The 17,656-nt window shown below is 45.3% G+C and overlaps 3 protein-coding genes and 1 long non-coding RNA gene across 7 annotated transcripts in view; 1 reads left to right on the top strand and 3 right to left on the bottom strand.

Moving 5' to 3' along the window:
* Positions 1-17,656, top strand: part of LOC136178150 (uncharacterized) — a 66,579-nt gene that overhangs the window by 20,361 nt on the left and 28,562 nt on the right. Inside the window, exon 2 of the long non-coding RNA XR_010665514.1 lies at positions 15,054-15,077. This is a non-coding gene — a long non-coding RNA (uncharacterized lncRNA). The remainder of the gene's footprint in view (positions 1-15,053; positions 15,078-17,656) is intronic.
* Positions 916-2,713, bottom strand: LOC136178149 (adenylate cyclase type 8). Its single transcript, XM_065951889.1, has 3 exons — positions 2,225-2,713; positions 2,058-2,156; positions 916-1,673 (listed from the first exon to the last, which is right to left on the bottom strand). The coding sequence occupies exons 1-3, from the start codon at positions 2,417-2,419 to the stop codon at positions 1,491-1,493; spliced, it is 477 nt and encodes a 158-aa protein (XP_065807961.1). The 5' UTR covers positions 2,420-2,713; the 3' UTR covers positions 916-1,490.
* LOC110004414 (tetraspanin-7-like) lies at positions 3,006-14,113 on the bottom strand. Its single transcript, XM_065951888.1, has 9 exons — positions 13,696-14,113; positions 5,280-5,468; positions 5,120-5,194; positions 4,943-5,038; positions 4,495-4,650; positions 4,086-4,169; positions 3,849-3,920; positions 3,659-3,690; positions 3,006-3,456 (listed from the first exon to the last, which is right to left on the bottom strand). The coding sequence occupies exons 1-7, from the start codon at positions 13,774-13,776 to the stop codon at positions 3,852-3,854; spliced, it is 750 nt and encodes a 249-aa protein (XP_065807960.1). The 5' UTR covers positions 13,777-14,113; the 3' UTR covers positions 3,006-3,456; positions 3,659-3,690; positions 3,849-3,851.
* LOC109975638 (xanthine dehydrogenase/oxidase-like) overlaps positions 14,615-17,656 on the bottom strand; it is a 20,504-nt gene continuing 17,462 nt past the window's right edge. For all 4 annotated transcript variants that reach the window (XM_065951867.1, XM_065951866.1, XM_065951868.1 and 1 more), the window contains 9 exons: positions 17,648-17,656; positions 17,167-17,262; positions 16,623-16,826; positions 16,472-16,524; positions 16,003-16,117; positions 15,763-15,828; positions 15,466-15,654; positions 15,218-15,385; positions 14,615-15,001 (listed from right to left, as the gene is read on the bottom strand). The exon at positions 17,648-17,656 is cut by the window's right edge and continues 73 nt beyond it. In XM_065951867.1, coding sequence (XP_065807939.1) covers positions 14,951-15,001; positions 15,218-15,385; positions 15,466-15,654; positions 15,763-15,828; positions 16,003-16,117; positions 16,472-16,524; positions 16,623-16,826; positions 17,167-17,262; positions 17,648-17,656 — 951 coding nt within the window. In that variant the 3' untranslated portion in view covers positions 14,615-14,950. The remainder of the gene's footprint in view (positions 15,002-15,217; positions 15,386-15,465; positions 15,655-15,762; positions 15,829-16,002; positions 16,118-16,471; positions 16,525-16,622; positions 16,827-17,166; positions 17,263-17,647) is intronic.

Below are 17,656 nucleotides of genomic sequence, written 5' to 3' on the forward strand. Positions count from 1 at the left end.
CACAGAGAGACTCCTGAAGGACGAGGATTCAAACCAGGAGACCTCTCTCTCTCTCTCTCTCTCTCTCTCTCTCTGTCTCTCTCTCTCTCTCACTGTCTCCCTCTCTCTGTCTCTCTCTCTCTCCTCTGTCTCTCTCTCTCTCTCTCTGTCTCTCTCTCTCCTCTCTGTCTCTCTCTCTCTCTCTCTCTGTCTCTCTTTCTCCTCTCTCTCTCTCTCACTGTCTCCCTCTCTCTGTCTCTCTCTTTCTCCTCTCTGTCTCTCTCTCTCTCTCTCTCTCTCTCTCTCTCTCTCTCTCTCTCTCTCTCTCTCTCTCTCTCTGTCACTCGCCCTTCACGTGGTTTCTTGTCTCGCTCAGAATCAATCAGAGGGTTAGGGTCAGACTGATCCAGAACCTTCTCTCTGCTGCCTCAGTCACATTAACACTCCGGCTTCAGAGTCCAGGTCAGCGGGGTCAACGGGGGTCAACGAGGGTCAACGGGTCAGTTCTGAGAGACGCGGTGGTTTAAGAGCAAAGAATTCACGTTACCATGGCAACAACTACGATGGCAACGGCAACTACACGGACTCTGTTCGTCTGAGAAAAAGATGGACGTCAAAAACCAAAGAAGACAAAATATGAACCTTTACTGACGTGAACTCTGACCCTGGTCATAAGCTCCGCCTCCTCTAAATGAGTGAGAAGAGAAAAGAGTGAAACATGTGCAGACGGTTTTTATCAGACGAGTGATTATTAACCCGCAGAGAGTCGGGCGGCGTCAGCGTGGCGTTTAAGAGCTGCAGGAACTCTGAACATCTCCGCTCTGAAGCTTCCAATCTGCAACGTTTACAACATTTCAAAATGATAAAGAGTGTTTTATTACGTTGTCAGAACTTTCAAAATAAAAGCATGCAGAGTAAAAACAGAAGACGATAATGTTCAGACAAACATTGAAGTGTTTTATTCACTAAAGGAAACTAGAAAGGGAAAAGTCATGGCTGTGATGCGTTTAAGTACTGCAGGAAAATCTCAACCTGTTTTCAGGTTTACAGTAAAACCTTCTTTTTATCCAGTGGAGGAGATGAGATGATGTTTACATGAACAGGAGGAAACCTCAAAGTCACTTCTTCTTCTTCTCTCTTTTACGTCCTTTGTGAGTCCAGGTGAACTCCTTTCAAACTTTCTTCTTCTCCATGTTCAAACGTTTTATTGAATCCAGACGACGTGCAGGTTCATCTTTAGAAATCATTCAGAAATCTTCCTAAGTAGCGCTGGTCTCAGTTTCAGTCACTTTGATGAAACAGCTCCACCTGCTGGTCAGTCCGTGTAATGACACATTTTAAAAACTCCACTAAACGTTACTCTTCATCGGGTGATTGGATCAGAAGCTGTTGAGGTAAAGTTGGCACGACGTCCTAAAGACAAAAGTTGCAGAGTGACGACGCGGCAGCTCGCCGTCTGATTGGCGGCTGCTCGCCATCTGATTGGCGGCGTGGCGTGGCGCTCCCACTGGTTACGACGCCTCCACCAGGTGGAAGCCTCCGTTCTCCTCCATCAGCTTCTCTCTCTTCCTGGCCTGAACCAGACTGAAAACCACAGCTCCCAGTGTGTTCCTGTTCAGGCTGAAGCCCCGCCCACCGCCACGCTCCAGGAAACTGGAGCGCTCCTCGCGACTGCTCACGAAAAACGTACGAACCTGGACGAAGACACGTTACGGTGGAACCTCTCCGTCTTTCTGGAAGTGTGTGTGTGTGTGTGTGTGTGTGTGTGTGTGTGTGTGTGTGTGTGTGTGTGTGTGTGTGTGTCTGTGTGTGTGTGTCTGTGTGTGTGTGTCTGTGTGTGTGTCTGTGTGTGTCTGTGTGTGTGTGTGTGTGTCTGTGTGTGTGTGTGTGTCTCTGTGTGTGTGTGTGTGTGTCTCTGTGTGTGTGTCTCTGTGTGTGTGTGTGTGTGTGTCTCTGTGTGTGTCTGTGTGTGTGTGTGTGTGTGTGTCTGTGTTTCCCTGTGTGTGTCTGTGTGTCTCTGTGTGTGTGTGTGTGTGTGTGTGTGTGTGTGTGTGTGTGTGTGTGTGTGATGTCATCACCTTCCCGTGGCGTTCACTGATGCCTTTGATGTAAATGTTCCCTCTGAGCTGCCGTAGGAAGCCTCGCTCCATCAGGATGCAGCTGGTGGTCTCGGGGACCTGAAGGGGGAGGAGTCAGTGTTAGAACATACTAACATAGACACGCCCCCTCAGACAGGTGAGCTCACCTGAATCCTCCCGTTGACCCCCGTGCTCTCCATCCTGCTCGCCACGTTCACCGTCATGCCCCAGATGTCGTACTGAGGTTTGGTGGCTCCGATCACGCCGGCGATCACGGGCCCGTGAGCCGTGTTTACTATCAGAGTGGGAAACACTTTTATATAACTGGAGACTAATTTACATTTAAGAAAACATTTTAACATTTAAGAAAACATTTTAACATTTAAGAAAATATTTTAACATTTAAGAAAACATTTTAACATTTAAGAAAATATTTTAACATTTAAGAAAACATTTTAACATTTAAGAAAATATTTTAACATTTAAGAAAACATTTTAACATTTAAGAAAATATTTTAACATTTTTTTTTTTAAATATTTATTTTTGGGCTCTTGTGCCCTTAATGGAGAGATAGGACAGTGGATAGAGGTGGAAATCAGGGAGAGAGAGTGGGGATCGACATGCGGGAAAGGAGCCACAGGCTGGATCCGGACCCGGGCCACCCGCTTCGAGGACCACAGCTTCCATACATGGGACGCGCGCACCAACCACTGCGCCACCAGCGCCCCAAACGTTTTAACATTTAAGAAAACAAAAACATTTTAACATTTAAGAAAACAGAATAAAAAAATAAAAACCATTTGACCAAGGACAGAACTCATTTATATTTCAGAAAACAAGATTACAAGATGTGAAAGCACCAAGATAAAGTTACATACAGTGTTATGTGGAGTGGCACCTCGTGGGAGAATGAAAACACCTCTGAGACTTTAAAGATTAAAAAAATGCAAATTGAAATATAAAGTTTATTATATAAAGACATTTTTGAGAGTTTTTGTTGAATGAGATGAAAACTGGTTGAGCTGACGTTAATTATCCATCAGAATGAGACTCACTAACATCATTTACATTATGAGTAAATGAAACAGCGCCCCCATGTGGCTGTATGTAATCATCACTGTCGTTTTTAATCTTGGGCTCAAATAGCGCGCAGGATCAGAGTGGATTTAGAACAAGAAGCTTCACAGACATGTTGTGAGGAGCTCTGAGAGAGGAGGAGGAGGATATATGACCTTTAAGGCTCATGTCACTGTGAGAGACATTTTGGACCTGCTGCTTGCCGTACTGACACAGAGTCACTCTGTTCTCCTCACATTCACATTAAAACCTTTAAATCAAAGTTGGAGACAGAAATATAATCAACACAGAATCACAAGGCAGCGGGCCATCTGAAGTCTTTTATTGTTACAGATATTAATGATGTTGTAGTTTAATTTGACCTGAGCTCAAACACAAAGAATCGACCAATCAGCTTCAACGTGGAGACCAAACACAGACAGAAGAGGGAAATCATTCAAAGCCTCAGAAATAAATAAAAAGAGGAATCTCGACAGCTTGTGTGTGTGTGTGTGTGTGTGTGTGTGTGTGGGGTGTTGCCTGGTTTCTATGGTGACGAGCATCCCCGTCTCTTTCCTGTAAATGTATGAAATAAAAAGAACAAGAAAGTTAAAGTTTGGTGAAAAGATTCTTGTTCTCAGGATTTCTAAGAAGAGTGTGTGTGTGTGTGTGTGTGTGTGTGTGTGTGTGTGTGTGTGTGTGTGTGTGTGTGTGTGTGTGTGTGTGTGTGTTACCTGTTACACCATCTCGTACTGGTTGGCGTTGATGAAGCGGGACAAACAGCAGGCGAGTGACATCCCGATCAGCTGAGACGGAGAGAGCAGAGTTAGCCTCAGTCTGTAGTTCCCCACAGTTTCCCTCTGCCTACAGTCCTTATGCTAAGCTACGCTAAAGACATTCTGCAGCTGATTCAACTCAAACCAAGAAGTAAGTGTTGTGTTGTGCATTATTGTGTAGTACTGAGTGTGTACCTGAGAGAAGGCGATGCCAAAGGTCACTCCAGCGATGATTCCCATGTTGCTCTCGATGAACGACGTCACCAACTCATAACATCCCTGCAGACACAGTGAGGTCATTCATGTGTGTACGTTATGATAAATCTGTTTATCTTCTGTTTAAATTCTAATTAATTTATTGTTTATGTACAAAATAATTAAAGATTTTAATCCAATAAGGAGTTTCATAAATAACCGCGGTTAAGAATCAAGACTCAGAAGCATCGAATCATCCATCGGACTTCGTCCAATAAGGGGATGTTGTTGCAGACAGATGACCACGGACAGAGAGGTGTGTGTGTGTGTGTGTGTGTGTGTGTGTGTGTGTGTGTGTGTGTGTGTGTGTGTGTGTGTGTGTGTGTGTGTGTGTGTGTGTGTTTCTGACCTGTTTGTGGACTTCACGTGCAGCCAGGGTCGTGTTCTTCAGGTCTGCTGAGCTGCAGTCGGAGTAACTGACGCAGCAGCTGGAGGGAACTCCACCGACGGGGAAATACACACTGCTGAACCAGCTGGTGTAGTTATAGACTCCACAGCATTGTAACTACGGAAACAAAGAGGGACATATGAATCTGTCTGCTTTTCATCACATTTAAAATAACTATAAAATATCTGATGGTCAATAATTTTCTCAAACATGTAGAGGACCGAGAATAAAACCCTGAGGAACCCCAGAAAACTGTTTACACTCTGAGAAAATGATCCTGAACGCAGCTGAACGCTAACTGTTAATCATAACTAATCTAAAAGGTGACTCATTAAAACGAGCTCCATGTGCTGTTGTTGTTCAGTCGATGCTTAAATTAAAAAAAAGAACGTTTTAAAGAGACACTCACTCTTCGTTGAACTCCGTCCACAGCCAGACTCCTGTCGTCTCGTCCGTCGTATCTCATCACAGCTTCACTGTACGTGGTGAGGAACGTCCCTTTAATCTAAACACAAACACGGGATGTGTCATCAGTGTGAACGTTTGTTTTTGTTTGAAAATGTTGTTTTATAAAACGTGTAAAGACCTCGTGACGAAAGACGAATCCAGAGATTCCAGCGATGAGTTCAGTCATGAAGACGGCAGACAGAAAGACGGCGTACTGAGGAGAGGACAGGAAGAAGTGAATGACCTGAACACGTCCTTCTCTCTGATCATCTGAACACACACACACATCAAACACACACCACTCTGAGCATCCAGGGGCGCCCCCTGCAGGTGGCGAAGCAGCCAAACAGTCCGAACACGATGATAGCGAGCCCGGTGCCCGTCAGGACGTAGGGAGCGTTGGAGGGGGCGCTGGAGATCAACAACATGTAGGGGCCCAACATGAACTTCCACCATAACCCCACCGACAGCAGCACCACACCTGACACCTGAGGGGGCGGGGCTACAAGTTAGACTGTCAGCCAATGAGGAAGCATTTAAATCTTATTCTTACATTTTCATCCGTCTTTGAAGTGAAAAAGATAAAGTGTGTGTGTGTGTGTGTGTGTGTGTGTGTGTGTGTGTGTGTGTGTGTGTGTGTGTGTGTGTGTGTGTGTGTGTGTGACTGAGCCTCACATGACTCTGTAATGAGCTCTGACATCAAAGTGTTAAACTGACAAACAGACGAGAAGAAAAGAGTCGGAGAGAGTTTGATCCCGGACAAGACTATTACCTGGTCCACACACCCAGAAGGAACAACACAAACAACAACACAAATAACAACAACACAAACAACAACAGAAACTCAAACGTGTGCATGTTTATCAAACTGATTAGCATGTTTCAAAGAATAGATTCATATCTGTTGGGCCACGCAGGCTTAGGACAGTCAAACAATGGACTTGGGCCTGCACCTCTGTAAAAGCCTCATTTGAGTTATTCACTGAGATCACAAAGAGGCCTAAAAGGACTCTTAATCCCAGAATCCCCTGCGGTACTTCACACCTACGTGTGAAGTAAAGGGGGGACCGGAACCTCTCTCTCCTCATTGGAGGGGACCTGAGGTAGACCCCCATGGAGTAGGCCAGGCTACAAAACTCCAAGACTTCCATTGCTCGCTCTCTTTCACGCGCTGACCTTCGGTGCTCGGAGACCCAAGAAGATCTCCTGTTTCCTGCAACAATCTTCCTTTGTTTTAAGTTTTGGCGCGCAGGTAATCCGCGGCCGGCAGTGTTCTAAATTCCGAGCTCGGATTGTCCAGTGAACGCATCTCAGTTTCTCGGAGAGCGTCAGACTATAACAGATTATCAGAAAGATAACGGTCTTATTCCGTCCTGCAACGAAAGGACCTCAAAGGACATCTTTCCACTCGACGGAGAACCAACGAAGCCGCTCTCGCCGTAAGGGACCCTCGCCGCCATCAGACGCCTCTGCACCAGGACGGACAGAAGATCTGCTCCATCACCGGACTCTTTTCCTTTCACCAATCGCGGACAAAGCGATTCACAAGTGAGGCTTAATTAGGTCTGGGCAGAATTAGCTTTAGAGAGTGTTTTTAACAATTGTTGATCAAAGCAGAAACTATAAATTTTATCTTTGTTGGACCTGCGTCCTGAGTTTTAACTGTTTAAAACTCTTGTTGTTTCGGACCGCTGCGTCCTATATGTGTTTAGTGTAACAGCGTTATAACCGGGTATTACTCCTCTGATCAGAAAGGCCAGTGTAAGCTGTATTAACCTGAATTCGGCTATTGGTTTGTTTCTGTGAATGAAGGGAATTACTCCGAGTTGTGGCGCGGGAGTCGGACTGTGATCCGGCCTCTTCAGGCACGCATTTCTCTTTTATTCTCTTTTATTTCCCCTTCTACGCACACACATACACACATATTCCTGTGTAAACGTACATCTGGAGACCAACTCCACCACCGCGCCATTACGCACAGAGATCTATACACTCGCGGCTATCCAGACGCCTCAGAGACACAGATTGTGTAGGGCCGAACTCAGTCTCTTTTAGACCTTAAGGCCACATTTAGGCCTTTGTTAGGTGTGTGCCATCGGAAGGGCGACCACGTGGGACGAAGTAATCTCCCCCCCCCCTTCTCTCTCCCTTTCATCCACACGTGCACGCACCCAGGTCTTTGTTAGGTTTGCGCCATCGTGAACGACCACGAGGGTACGAAGCCATCTCCCCCCCTTTCTTCTTCCCTCTTTCTCTCTCTCTCTCACACACACACACACACACACACACACACACACACACACACACACACACACACACACACACACACACACACACACACACACACACACACACACACACACACACACACACACACACACACACACACACACACACACACACACACACCTACATTCACACCTCATCCACAAGCCTTTGCTTGATAATGTTTGTTGCTTAGATTAGTTTACAATAGTTATTTGTTTAATTAAGTTCATTGATTTTGGATTGATGTTGCTTTGTTTAAATAAATTCTGTTATAATTTAAGAGAGCAGTTGTTTGTGGTTACTGGTGTATTTACATTGTGATATAAGCTGGGTGCGAAGGCTTTGTGTACGGATTTCACGCCTTCAATTTATTAAATATAGTTATTCATTATTAATAATATTAGTAATTAAATAACTAATTTGAGACTGATTTGAGTGATATTTTGGTTATATTTACCTGATTACAGATTGGTGCCCCAAAACGAGATTAAACATAGTTTAATGATATTTTATTTATATTATTAATAATTAAGTATAATTATTAAAGAATATAACCAAAGTTGACTTGATACAACCCCAACAAATGGTGCCCCGTGTGAGGTCTTCAATAAACCAGCTTTATTGCACTGTTAATGCACAGTAATCCAAACTTAAAATCCTAAAAAGGATCCTTCGGAAGAAAATTATATTTTCTTTAAATTTTTGTGGTTTAAGCAAAGCAGACATCAAGCAGTGGCTTAGTTGTGTTGTATGTTGTTAGTTAATGGTTAAAGCCATAACTGTTGTCCCCTTTGGGTCCATACAACAATTGGACATAATGATACAGCTAGTGTGACTTTATCAAGGAACTTGATTTGTTGCATTAATCTAGATTTTGATCCTGAAGTATTCTACTAAAGGATTGTGATGCTCCTTGTTGTTTGAGAGCCATTTGGCCAGATGAGAGTGTAACCTCATCATTGTTGCATAGCCAGCTGTCTGAGAGGTGTGAGTTCCTCCCTTCCTTTGAGGACTTGAGGTGTGAATCCCCTCTCCTATCTTCCAGGATAGACTGCAGTGATCAGTTGGGAAACTTAGATAAGATTTGCTCTTGTGTACCAAGACCCTAGGTGAGTCGGGGGCTGAGACTCCTTTTGGATCAGAGGACGCAGCACTGCAAGAAACTGCTGCCGGTCTGACGAACCTCTCCTCAGAGGAGAGTGCCAACCTATATAGCTAGTCAATTAGCATTAGTGATAAGAAGTAAGAAGAGCTAGTTGATCTTGTCAACCACAGAGCCAGGCTCACCCCTAATAAAGACAGAATGTATGCAGAAGACATACATCAACTATGGTCCAAAGCTCACTATGGATCAGCCGATCCACCCCCTCCCTATAGAGCAGCTCGACAGCCTGAACTCCTACACCCTCAGCACATGTGAAAAGAAACTAAAGGGCTTGGTTGAATATGCAAATCAAGCAACTGGGAAGCCAACACGTACAGTTTCAGATGTTCTAGGCGAAATTCTCCTCCTTTATCAGCGCAAATCAAATGTGCAGAATGAGATACACCGGGAACAGCTAGCCCGGGTACTAGAAGAAGGACAGATCCTGCGGGACGACTTCGAAAGAATGCAGGATAAACTAAAGACCTTGCAGGAAAATTGCAAGGCCCTGCAGGAGGAGAATAAAACACTGCATGAAAGCAGCAAACTGGCCGAACAGAAGAAACAAAGTGACACGGTACCCAGATTTCAGGATAGGCAGATAAGTACTGCAGCCCCCAGATCAGCTGAGGAAACCTCAGACGAAGGATGGGAGACTGAACCAAGCCCCTGGAGGAGGGAGACAGACATGTTGCAGGATCTGGAGGAGAGGGGAAGGCACCGCCGGGTCGACCCAGGCACAAAAGCGCCCACGTCCTCAGACCACCCGGTAAAGAGCTGGATGATTAAAGATGAAGGGCCCCCGCGTTCTGCAATACGCTTTGAGCGAAGAGAACCCTCACCCCGCAGGAGGAGAGGCTTTACTCCCCCTAGAGACAGGGAGGAGACACAGGCCCAATTGGGCACCGAACGCTACCTGTCCCACGATAGACGGCCACGTCTGAGCCGAACACAAACCCCGCCACGGTTACAACCCTACTACCGTGACAACCACAGGGCTTACGATTCATCAGACGAATCGGACGACCCTTGCCAGCCTTCGGGTCAGGGCCTGCGAACCAGGCAGATAGAACCTCAGGCCAAAGATCTGAAGCGTTTTGATCCAGATAGCCCAGATTCAAGTATTAACGACTACCTTAGAGAAGTTGACCATTGTCTCCTTGACCTGCCTCATGCGTCCTCACATGAAAAACTGAAACGGATCTGGAAGACTACGGCTAGGAGTGTCCGTGATTTCATGGGGACACTCCCACCAAAGGTCCAATCCTTGCAGAAAGGAAACAAATCTGTTAGTCAGCACTTACAAACTGCCAAGCAGAAAGTGTTGGACATGTTTGAATTAATTCAGGGAGCACAGGTAAGCATGGAGCAAGACATATCGTCAGGATATGACTCTGATCCTGGACCAAGCCCCTTAAGAGATCAAACAACCCTGCTGAAAAAGCTCAGTAAAGAACCGAGCAGCCAGGATAACCCAAGGACTGAGGAAATAAGTCTAGTTTTCCCTGATTTTGACTGTGGAGCCCCGCTCCTTGGGGAAACGCCCCAGTTCTCTGACAACTGTGACACCCTTTCACACCTTCACAGGTTTGAATCACCACATAGGAAGGGGGGTGACTTCTCAGCCCCCAGAGGCAGAGATAACACCAGGCCCCCTCCTGCTACCTGTAGGTTCCCATTGCAGGATTCACAGCTGAGGAATATCCAAACCTCAGATGACTGGGATGGCTCCCTTCTACCCAGAGATCAAAGAATGCGCATAAGGCTCATTGAATCTATGGCACAGGATGTAGAGCGGTTTGATCCAGATAACTCAGACCTCTGCATCGATGATTACCTCAGAGAGATTAACCTGTGTCTCAGTGAGGTACCTGATGCATCCACAAGAGAAAAACTCAGGCTGATCTGGAAGACAACTTCCAAGAGTGTCCGTAACTTCACGACTACCCTTCAGCCTGAGATCAGATACCAGTACTCTGCGCTCTGCAATGCTTTGCGCCAGGAATACTCCACCTACATTGACCCTGCATCTGCCCTTCTTAGTGCTTTCAGTGTCTTGCACCAGAAGCACGAGGCCCCCAAAGATTATTACTGGCGACTAAGATCTGCATATTTCCAGGGACGTGAGGCTCCAGGTCTGGAAGAGAACCCAACTTTCAAGTCCATCTTCATGCACAATCTGCATGGCTGCGTGCGTTCAGATGTCACCCTGCATAGTCGTACACATCAGCTTAGTATGAAAGAGATCAAGAGATTCGCACAGGCGGTTTGGCAGACACGCTTACGTCACGTGTCACGTGAGGGCAACAAGTTGCCTTGTGCTAAGAATAAGAGACCATATCACCGGCAGAATAGAGAACAGAGCCAGGGGGGTGAAGGTGGGACTCAACCACAGAGTAGGTTCCAGCCTGGAGAACTGATCGCTACCAGATCTGAACGGAACTCTCGGGATGGCCGTAGTCTGAGACAGAAGGGTAGGTATAATCGGAGTTCCTACGAGCTCCCTAAGGACTCCCTCGCTTACAGAGAACCCGATTCTGACTCCACATAGGAGTGGGGGTGTAGCCTCCATTCTAGAAACACAACAATGTCACTCTACCGACATGAATGTTTCCTAGTCCCTGTTTTGTGTTTTGACATTGGTAGGGAGACACATAATGTACATGTACATTTACACACCTACATGCCACAAACACCTTCCCACAGGCTTACTCCTGCCCAGGCTAGGAGTTAGCCCACAAATCTACACCTTATACTCTTCTCTTTCTCCCCTCCTCTTGTCTGTTTGTTTCATTTGTTTTGTTAAGGAATGCACCTTGAGTAGCAAAGCTTTGCTAATGCCTGGTTATGTTTTATGCCTAGCTTTAGACATAGTTAGACAGTCTGCCCAGACTTTGCCTCAGTGTCTGCCCAGACCGAATGCCTCTCAAAATGTATGGACTTTTTGCTCACTAACTATTTGAAAATTTGTCTCCTCACACATGGACTGTTGGCCCTATTTGCCCTAAAGACCGCGACCCGCAATCCCATTCTTCAGGACAAAGGGGGGATGTTGGGCCACGCAGGCTTAGGACAGTCAAACAATGGACTTGGGCCTGCACCTCTGTAAAAGCCTCATTTGAGTTATTCACTGAGATCACAAAGAGGCCTAAAAGGACTCTTAATCCCAGAATCCCCTGCGGTACTTCACACCTACGTGTGAAGTAAAGGGGGGACCGGAACCTCTCTCTCCTCATTGGAGGGGACCTGAGGTAGACCCCCATGGAGCAGGCCAGGCTACAAAACTCCAAGACTTCCATTGCTCGCTCTCTTTCACGCGCTGACCTTCGGTGCTCGGAGACCCAAGAAGATCTCCTGTTTCCTGCAACAATCTTCCTTTGTTTTAAGTTTTGGCGCGCAGGTAATCCGCGGCCGGCAGTGTTCTAAATTCCGAGCTCGGATTGTCCAGTGAACGCATCTCAGTTTCTCGGAGAGCGTCAGACTATAACAGATTATCAGAAAGATAACGGTCTTATTCCGTCCTGCAACGAAAGGACATCAAAGGACATCTTTCCACTCGACGGAGAACCAACGAAGCCGCTCTCGCCGTAAGGGACCCTCGCCGCCATCAGACGCCTCTGCACCAGGATGGACAGAAGATCTGCTCCATCGCCGGACTCTTTTCCTTTCACCAATCGCGGACAAAGCGATTCACAAGTGAGGCTTAATTAGGTCTGGGCAGAATTAGCTTTAGAGAGTGTTTTTAACAATTGTTGATCAAAGCAGAAACTATAAATTTTATCTTTGTTGGACCTGCGTCCTGAGTTTTAACTGTTTAAAACTCTTGTTGTTTCGGACCGCTGCGTCCGATATGTGTTTAGCGTAACAGCGTTATAACCGGGTATTACTCCTCTGATCAGAAAGGCCAGTGTAAGCTGTATTAACCTGAATTCGGCTATTGGTTTGTTTCTGTGAATGAAGGGAATTACTCCGAGTTGTGGCGCGGGAGTCGGACTGTGATCCGGCCTCTTCAGGCACGCATTTCTCTTTTATTCTCTTTTATTTCCCCTTCTACGCACACACATACACACATATTCCTGTGTAAACGTACATCTGGAGACCAACTCCACCACCGCGCCATTACGCACAGAGATCTATACACTCGCGGCTATCCAGACGCCTCAGAGACACAGATTGTGTAGGGCCGAACTCAGTCTCTTTTAGACCTTAAGGCCACATTTAGGCCTTTGTTAGGTGTGTGCCATCGGAAGGGCGACCACGTGGGACGAAGTAATCTTCCCCCCCTTCTCTCTCCCTTTCATCCACACGTGCACGCACCCAGGTCTTTGTTAGGTTTGCGCCATCGTGAACGACCACGAGGGTCCACACACACACACACACACACACACACACACACACACACACACACACACACACACACACACACACACACACACACACACACACACACACACACACACACACACACACACACACACACACACACACACACACACACACACACACACACACACACACACACACACACACACACACACACACACACACACACACACACACACACACACACACACACACACACACACACACACACACCTCATCCACAAGCCTTTGCTTGATAATGTTTGTTGCTTAGATTAGTTTATAATAGTTATTTGTTTAATTAAGTTCATTGATTTTGGATTGATGTTGCTTTGTTTAAATAAATTCTGTTATAATTTAAGAGAGCAGTTGTTTGTGGTTACTGGTGTATTTACATTGTGATATAAGCCGGGTGCGAAGGCTTTGTGTACGGATTTCACGCCTTCAATTTATTAAATATAGTTATTCATTATTAATAATATTAGTAATTAAATAACTAATTTGAGACTGATTTGAGTGATATTTTGGTTATATTTACCTGATTACAGGTTGGTGCCCCAAAACGAGATTAAACATAGTTTAATGATATTTTATTTATATTATTAATAATTAAGTATAATTATTAAAGAATATAACCAAAGTTGACTTGATACAACCCCAACATATCATTTTCAATCCGAGTCAGACTGTCTCTCTATGGTCTGTGTGTCACGCCTCCTCCTCCTCATAGAATACTTTTCTTTTAATATGAAACACAAACAAATATAATCTGTAGTCTTGTATAAAAAGCTTCTACATTTAAGGAGGTAAGGAGGATTTAAGAGGTTATAAAAAGCATCATCAGTCAGTAAAAAACACGGTGTTTGCACGCTGGATTAAAAACTCTCTCAGCATCAGACAATCAAAGTTTCAGTTCTGAATGTGTGTTTTGTTTTTCTCACCCAGAAGATGAAGGAGTAGAGCAGCACCAGCGTCTTCAGACAGAAGATCACCGGTTTAGTTTCAAACCTCCTCGGAGCCATGATCACTCTGAAGACCCCGACCCGGACTCTGTCTCACCTTCTGTCTCAGTCCCTGTCTCGGTCTGTCCTCCTTTATCCCCCCGGCTGGCTCTCCCTCTCTCACAGGAATCTAGCACAGTTCAGAAAAGATCCCACAAAAGGATGTCAACAATAACAACACACACTGGGTACAGAAACTAAATATTAGAAAATGGAAAAACCTCCACAAAAATATTTCAAAATGGCAAAAAAAATATTTAGAAAATGACTCAAATGTTTCACTTAAGAGACTCAAAAAATGTACAAAATAAAAGAAACATGTTGCACCAGAAATGACTCAAAAATAACACAAGACGCACAAATATTCCATCATAGTGGTGAAAAAACTGCATGAAAAGACGTAATCGACACAAAAGACATCTTCATCATCATCATCATCATCACAAACGTCCAAACACAGGAGTCCCCTCACAGGATCTCTACTAGAAATGTAAACAGACTTACCGGGCAGAAGAGCAGAGGGAAGAAATCGGTCTGAGAATATAAAACAACACACACATGTATTGTTTCATGTGTGTAACGTGTGTGTGTGTGTGTGTGTGTGTGTGTGCAGCAGAGCAGCTCTCAGAGTGAATGAGCCATGCGGACGCCGCCGCCACACAAACATGTGAGCCTCATTCTTCACATTCTCACCTCACAATTAACACAGAGGTGATCGTCAGCGAGCCGACCTGCTGCGGCACGTCCCCATCAGCGCCCAAACACACCCCGACAAACCCCCTTTAAACTTTATTCTTTATTCATGGAGAATTCAGAAGACTTTCTTTGATGCTGACTGACTCAAACATGAAGCAACGAGTGAAAGTCCAGAGAGTTTTATTTCTTTTACACAGAAACAATCATTTTATAAACTAGGATTTTAAAAAGCAGGAAATCACCTTTCCATTCATTGATTCACATTTTGGGTTCATTAGTCCGAGTGTCTGAGTGGAGGAGAAGCTGCAGACGACTCAAACTGGATTTTAAAATATTTTTTACAGCGTAAAATGAAATCATGTTTCATTCCCTGAATGATGCATAACAAAGACATATGAAGAATTATCTGAGAGATTGAAGGATATAATAAAACTTTTACTGAGATCCAGCAGAGATAAAAAGGTCTCTTTATAAACGATGACTCAGCTGTGATGACGTCTCAGACCTGAACGGACCAGGGCGTGAAGGAACCGGGCTCTGCAGGCGGACACTGCAACAGAAACACCACACACAGTGTTCACCACTTCTCCGTTTAAATAAAGGTTATTCAAACTGTTTAAATAAAGGTCATTCAAACTGTAGAAAATGTTTGAGCATCTTTTCTTTAAGCTTTGAGAGAAACACTGACGGAGAATTATGTGATGCAGACGTGACCTTCAAAGAATGAAGCCATGATGACTTCAGACCTAACTGAACGATTTCATACCAGTTTGGTGAATCTGTCACTGCAGGCGTTGCGGATCCTCTCGGCGGAGGCGGGGCTATCCAACCTGAAGGGCCCACTGATTCCTGACTCCGCCCGGGAAGCGCTGATGGCGTCTTTGATGGCATAGAAAACGGACGCCGCCAGAAAGAGAGGAGGCTCGCCAACAGCCTGAGAGGATGACAAATCATAACATGAACTCCTCTTGGTTTAATCTGAGCAGTTTGTCAAAATGTTCTCAGAGTTTTCACCTTGGAGGCGAACACGGCCTTCTGGTTCGGAGCGTCTCGCAGCAGCGACACGGTCAGCTGGGCGGGAATGTCGCCAAACGCAGGAATCTTATAGGAACCGGGACCCCGCGTGAGGAGGACCCCCTGGGGGGAGTAATGAAGCTCCTCCAGAGTGAAGAGACCCAGACCCTGCATGAAGGCCCCCTCCACCTGAGAACACAAAGTAAGACCTGATGGGGGCGCTGCAGGGGGGCTCACAGGGTATTTAATTATTATGTTTAAGGGTTTTTGATGGACTCTGAGGGAGGGCGCCCTCACCTGCCCGATGTCTATCGCCGGGTTCAGACTGTGACCGACGTCCATCACGATGGTCGTACTCAGGTTCTACAACACAAACAAACATGAACACAGGAAACAGATTTGAATACGTTAAGATACAAGAAGGTATCATCGACATAGAGGAGAATAATACAGACATTCTGAGGTTATTTAAGAATATAATAAACAACAGTGGGCCTCAAACTGTTCTCTGTGGGACACCACCAACATTTGATTTACCTTGTGAGCTCCGGTCAGACAGTCGATCTCCACCTCTGAACAGGCCACGCCGTAGCTGAAGTAGTTAAACGCTCGGCCCGAGTTGGTTTCAAAATCGTAGCCGAGATCTGGAGTCCTGATCAGAAACAGGAAACACTTAAAGGAGATCTGTTCTGTTGATCCATATTTAAAAACAAAATAGCTCTTTCAAGGACACGCCCACCCATAGCTCACTCATATTTCCCTGTGACTGCAAAGACAGCTGGCCAATCAGAGGAGAGTGTGCACGTGGGGAGGCGAGCCTTAAAGAGACAGTAGCTGATGTGTTTCAGTGTTTCAGGCCGAGGCTGAAATGAGGGATTTTACTGACGCCAGTATCAGATACATAGGGAGGTTTTCGACAGTTGTCCCAGTTATCCTCACTTTCACCATCATTAATGGTGAAGGTGAATATAATAGATCTCCTTATCAGCTCTCTCTGTGAACTCACTTGTAAAAGCCGTTTGTACTCAGGTTGACTCTGTCGAAATACGCTGCCCTCACCTGAAACACACAGAGACGTGCTGAGTCACACCTTTCAGAGCTGCGACAAATCATTTTAAATACAAGAAGACAGATGTTTAAGATCTTCTCTTGCTCACCCAGTCCTCCCATGATCCTTTGGGGTTCTTGGTCTTGTATGGTTGCAGACGTTGGTTGAGAGTCTCGCAGGCGTTCTGCACGGCGCCTCCGTTGAGGTCTGAGGAGGCGGAGGCGGAGGTGGGGCTGGTGTTAGGGACTGTGTTGGTGCTGGTCTCTGAGATGTGGATCTTTGAACAGGGGATACCCAGGACCCTGCTCGCTACCTGAGAGACAGACACACACACACACACACACACACACACACACACACACACACACACACACACACACACACACACACACACACACACACACACACACACACACACACACACACACACACACACACACACACACACACACACACACACACACACACACACACACACACACACACACACACACACACACACACACACACACACACACACACACACACACACACACACACAGATTAACCTGACCATTCAAATCCATGTCTCAGCATTCACCTCCAGTTCTTCTAGTGGCCACTAGATGGTGCTAAGTGTGCTTGTATTGTGTAGTATTTAAAGGCTGAGGTACCTGGACCATCTTGGTGTGCAGACCCTGTCCCATCTCCGTCCCCCCGTGAGTCAGCAGCACCGAGCCGTCAGTGTAGATATGAACCAGAGCTCCAGCCTGCACACAAACACAAACCGAGAATATTGACATTTTTTGAAACGCGGTCTTAAAACTCATTTATTCAGTCTGCCTTTTAGAAAGTGCTTTATATAAATTCAAATCTAAACATTATTGTTTTGTCTTTTTTATCCTACTACAATTATAAATATTCTTCTCCTATGTATTCATTTTAATATCTTATTGCTTTTATGTGTCGTATTTTATTTTTTCATTTTTATATATATTTCTTTAATTCTTGTTGGTGTGCATTAGTCTCTCAATGATTTTATAAACTACTTTTTCTGCACTCTTGTAAAACACTTTGAACTGCAATTTAATTTGTCTGAAAGGTGCTTTATAAATAAGTTTGATTGATCCATCGTTTAATGCTCAGAGTTTTGACCTGGTTGAG

The sequence above is a fragment of the Labrus bergylta genome, chromosome 24 (assembly GCF_963930695.1).
Source record: "Labrus bergylta chromosome 24, fLabBer1.1, whole genome shotgun sequence".
NCBI classification, from domain to species: domain Eukaryota; kingdom Metazoa; phylum Chordata; class Actinopteri; order Labriformes; family Labridae; genus Labrus; species Labrus bergylta.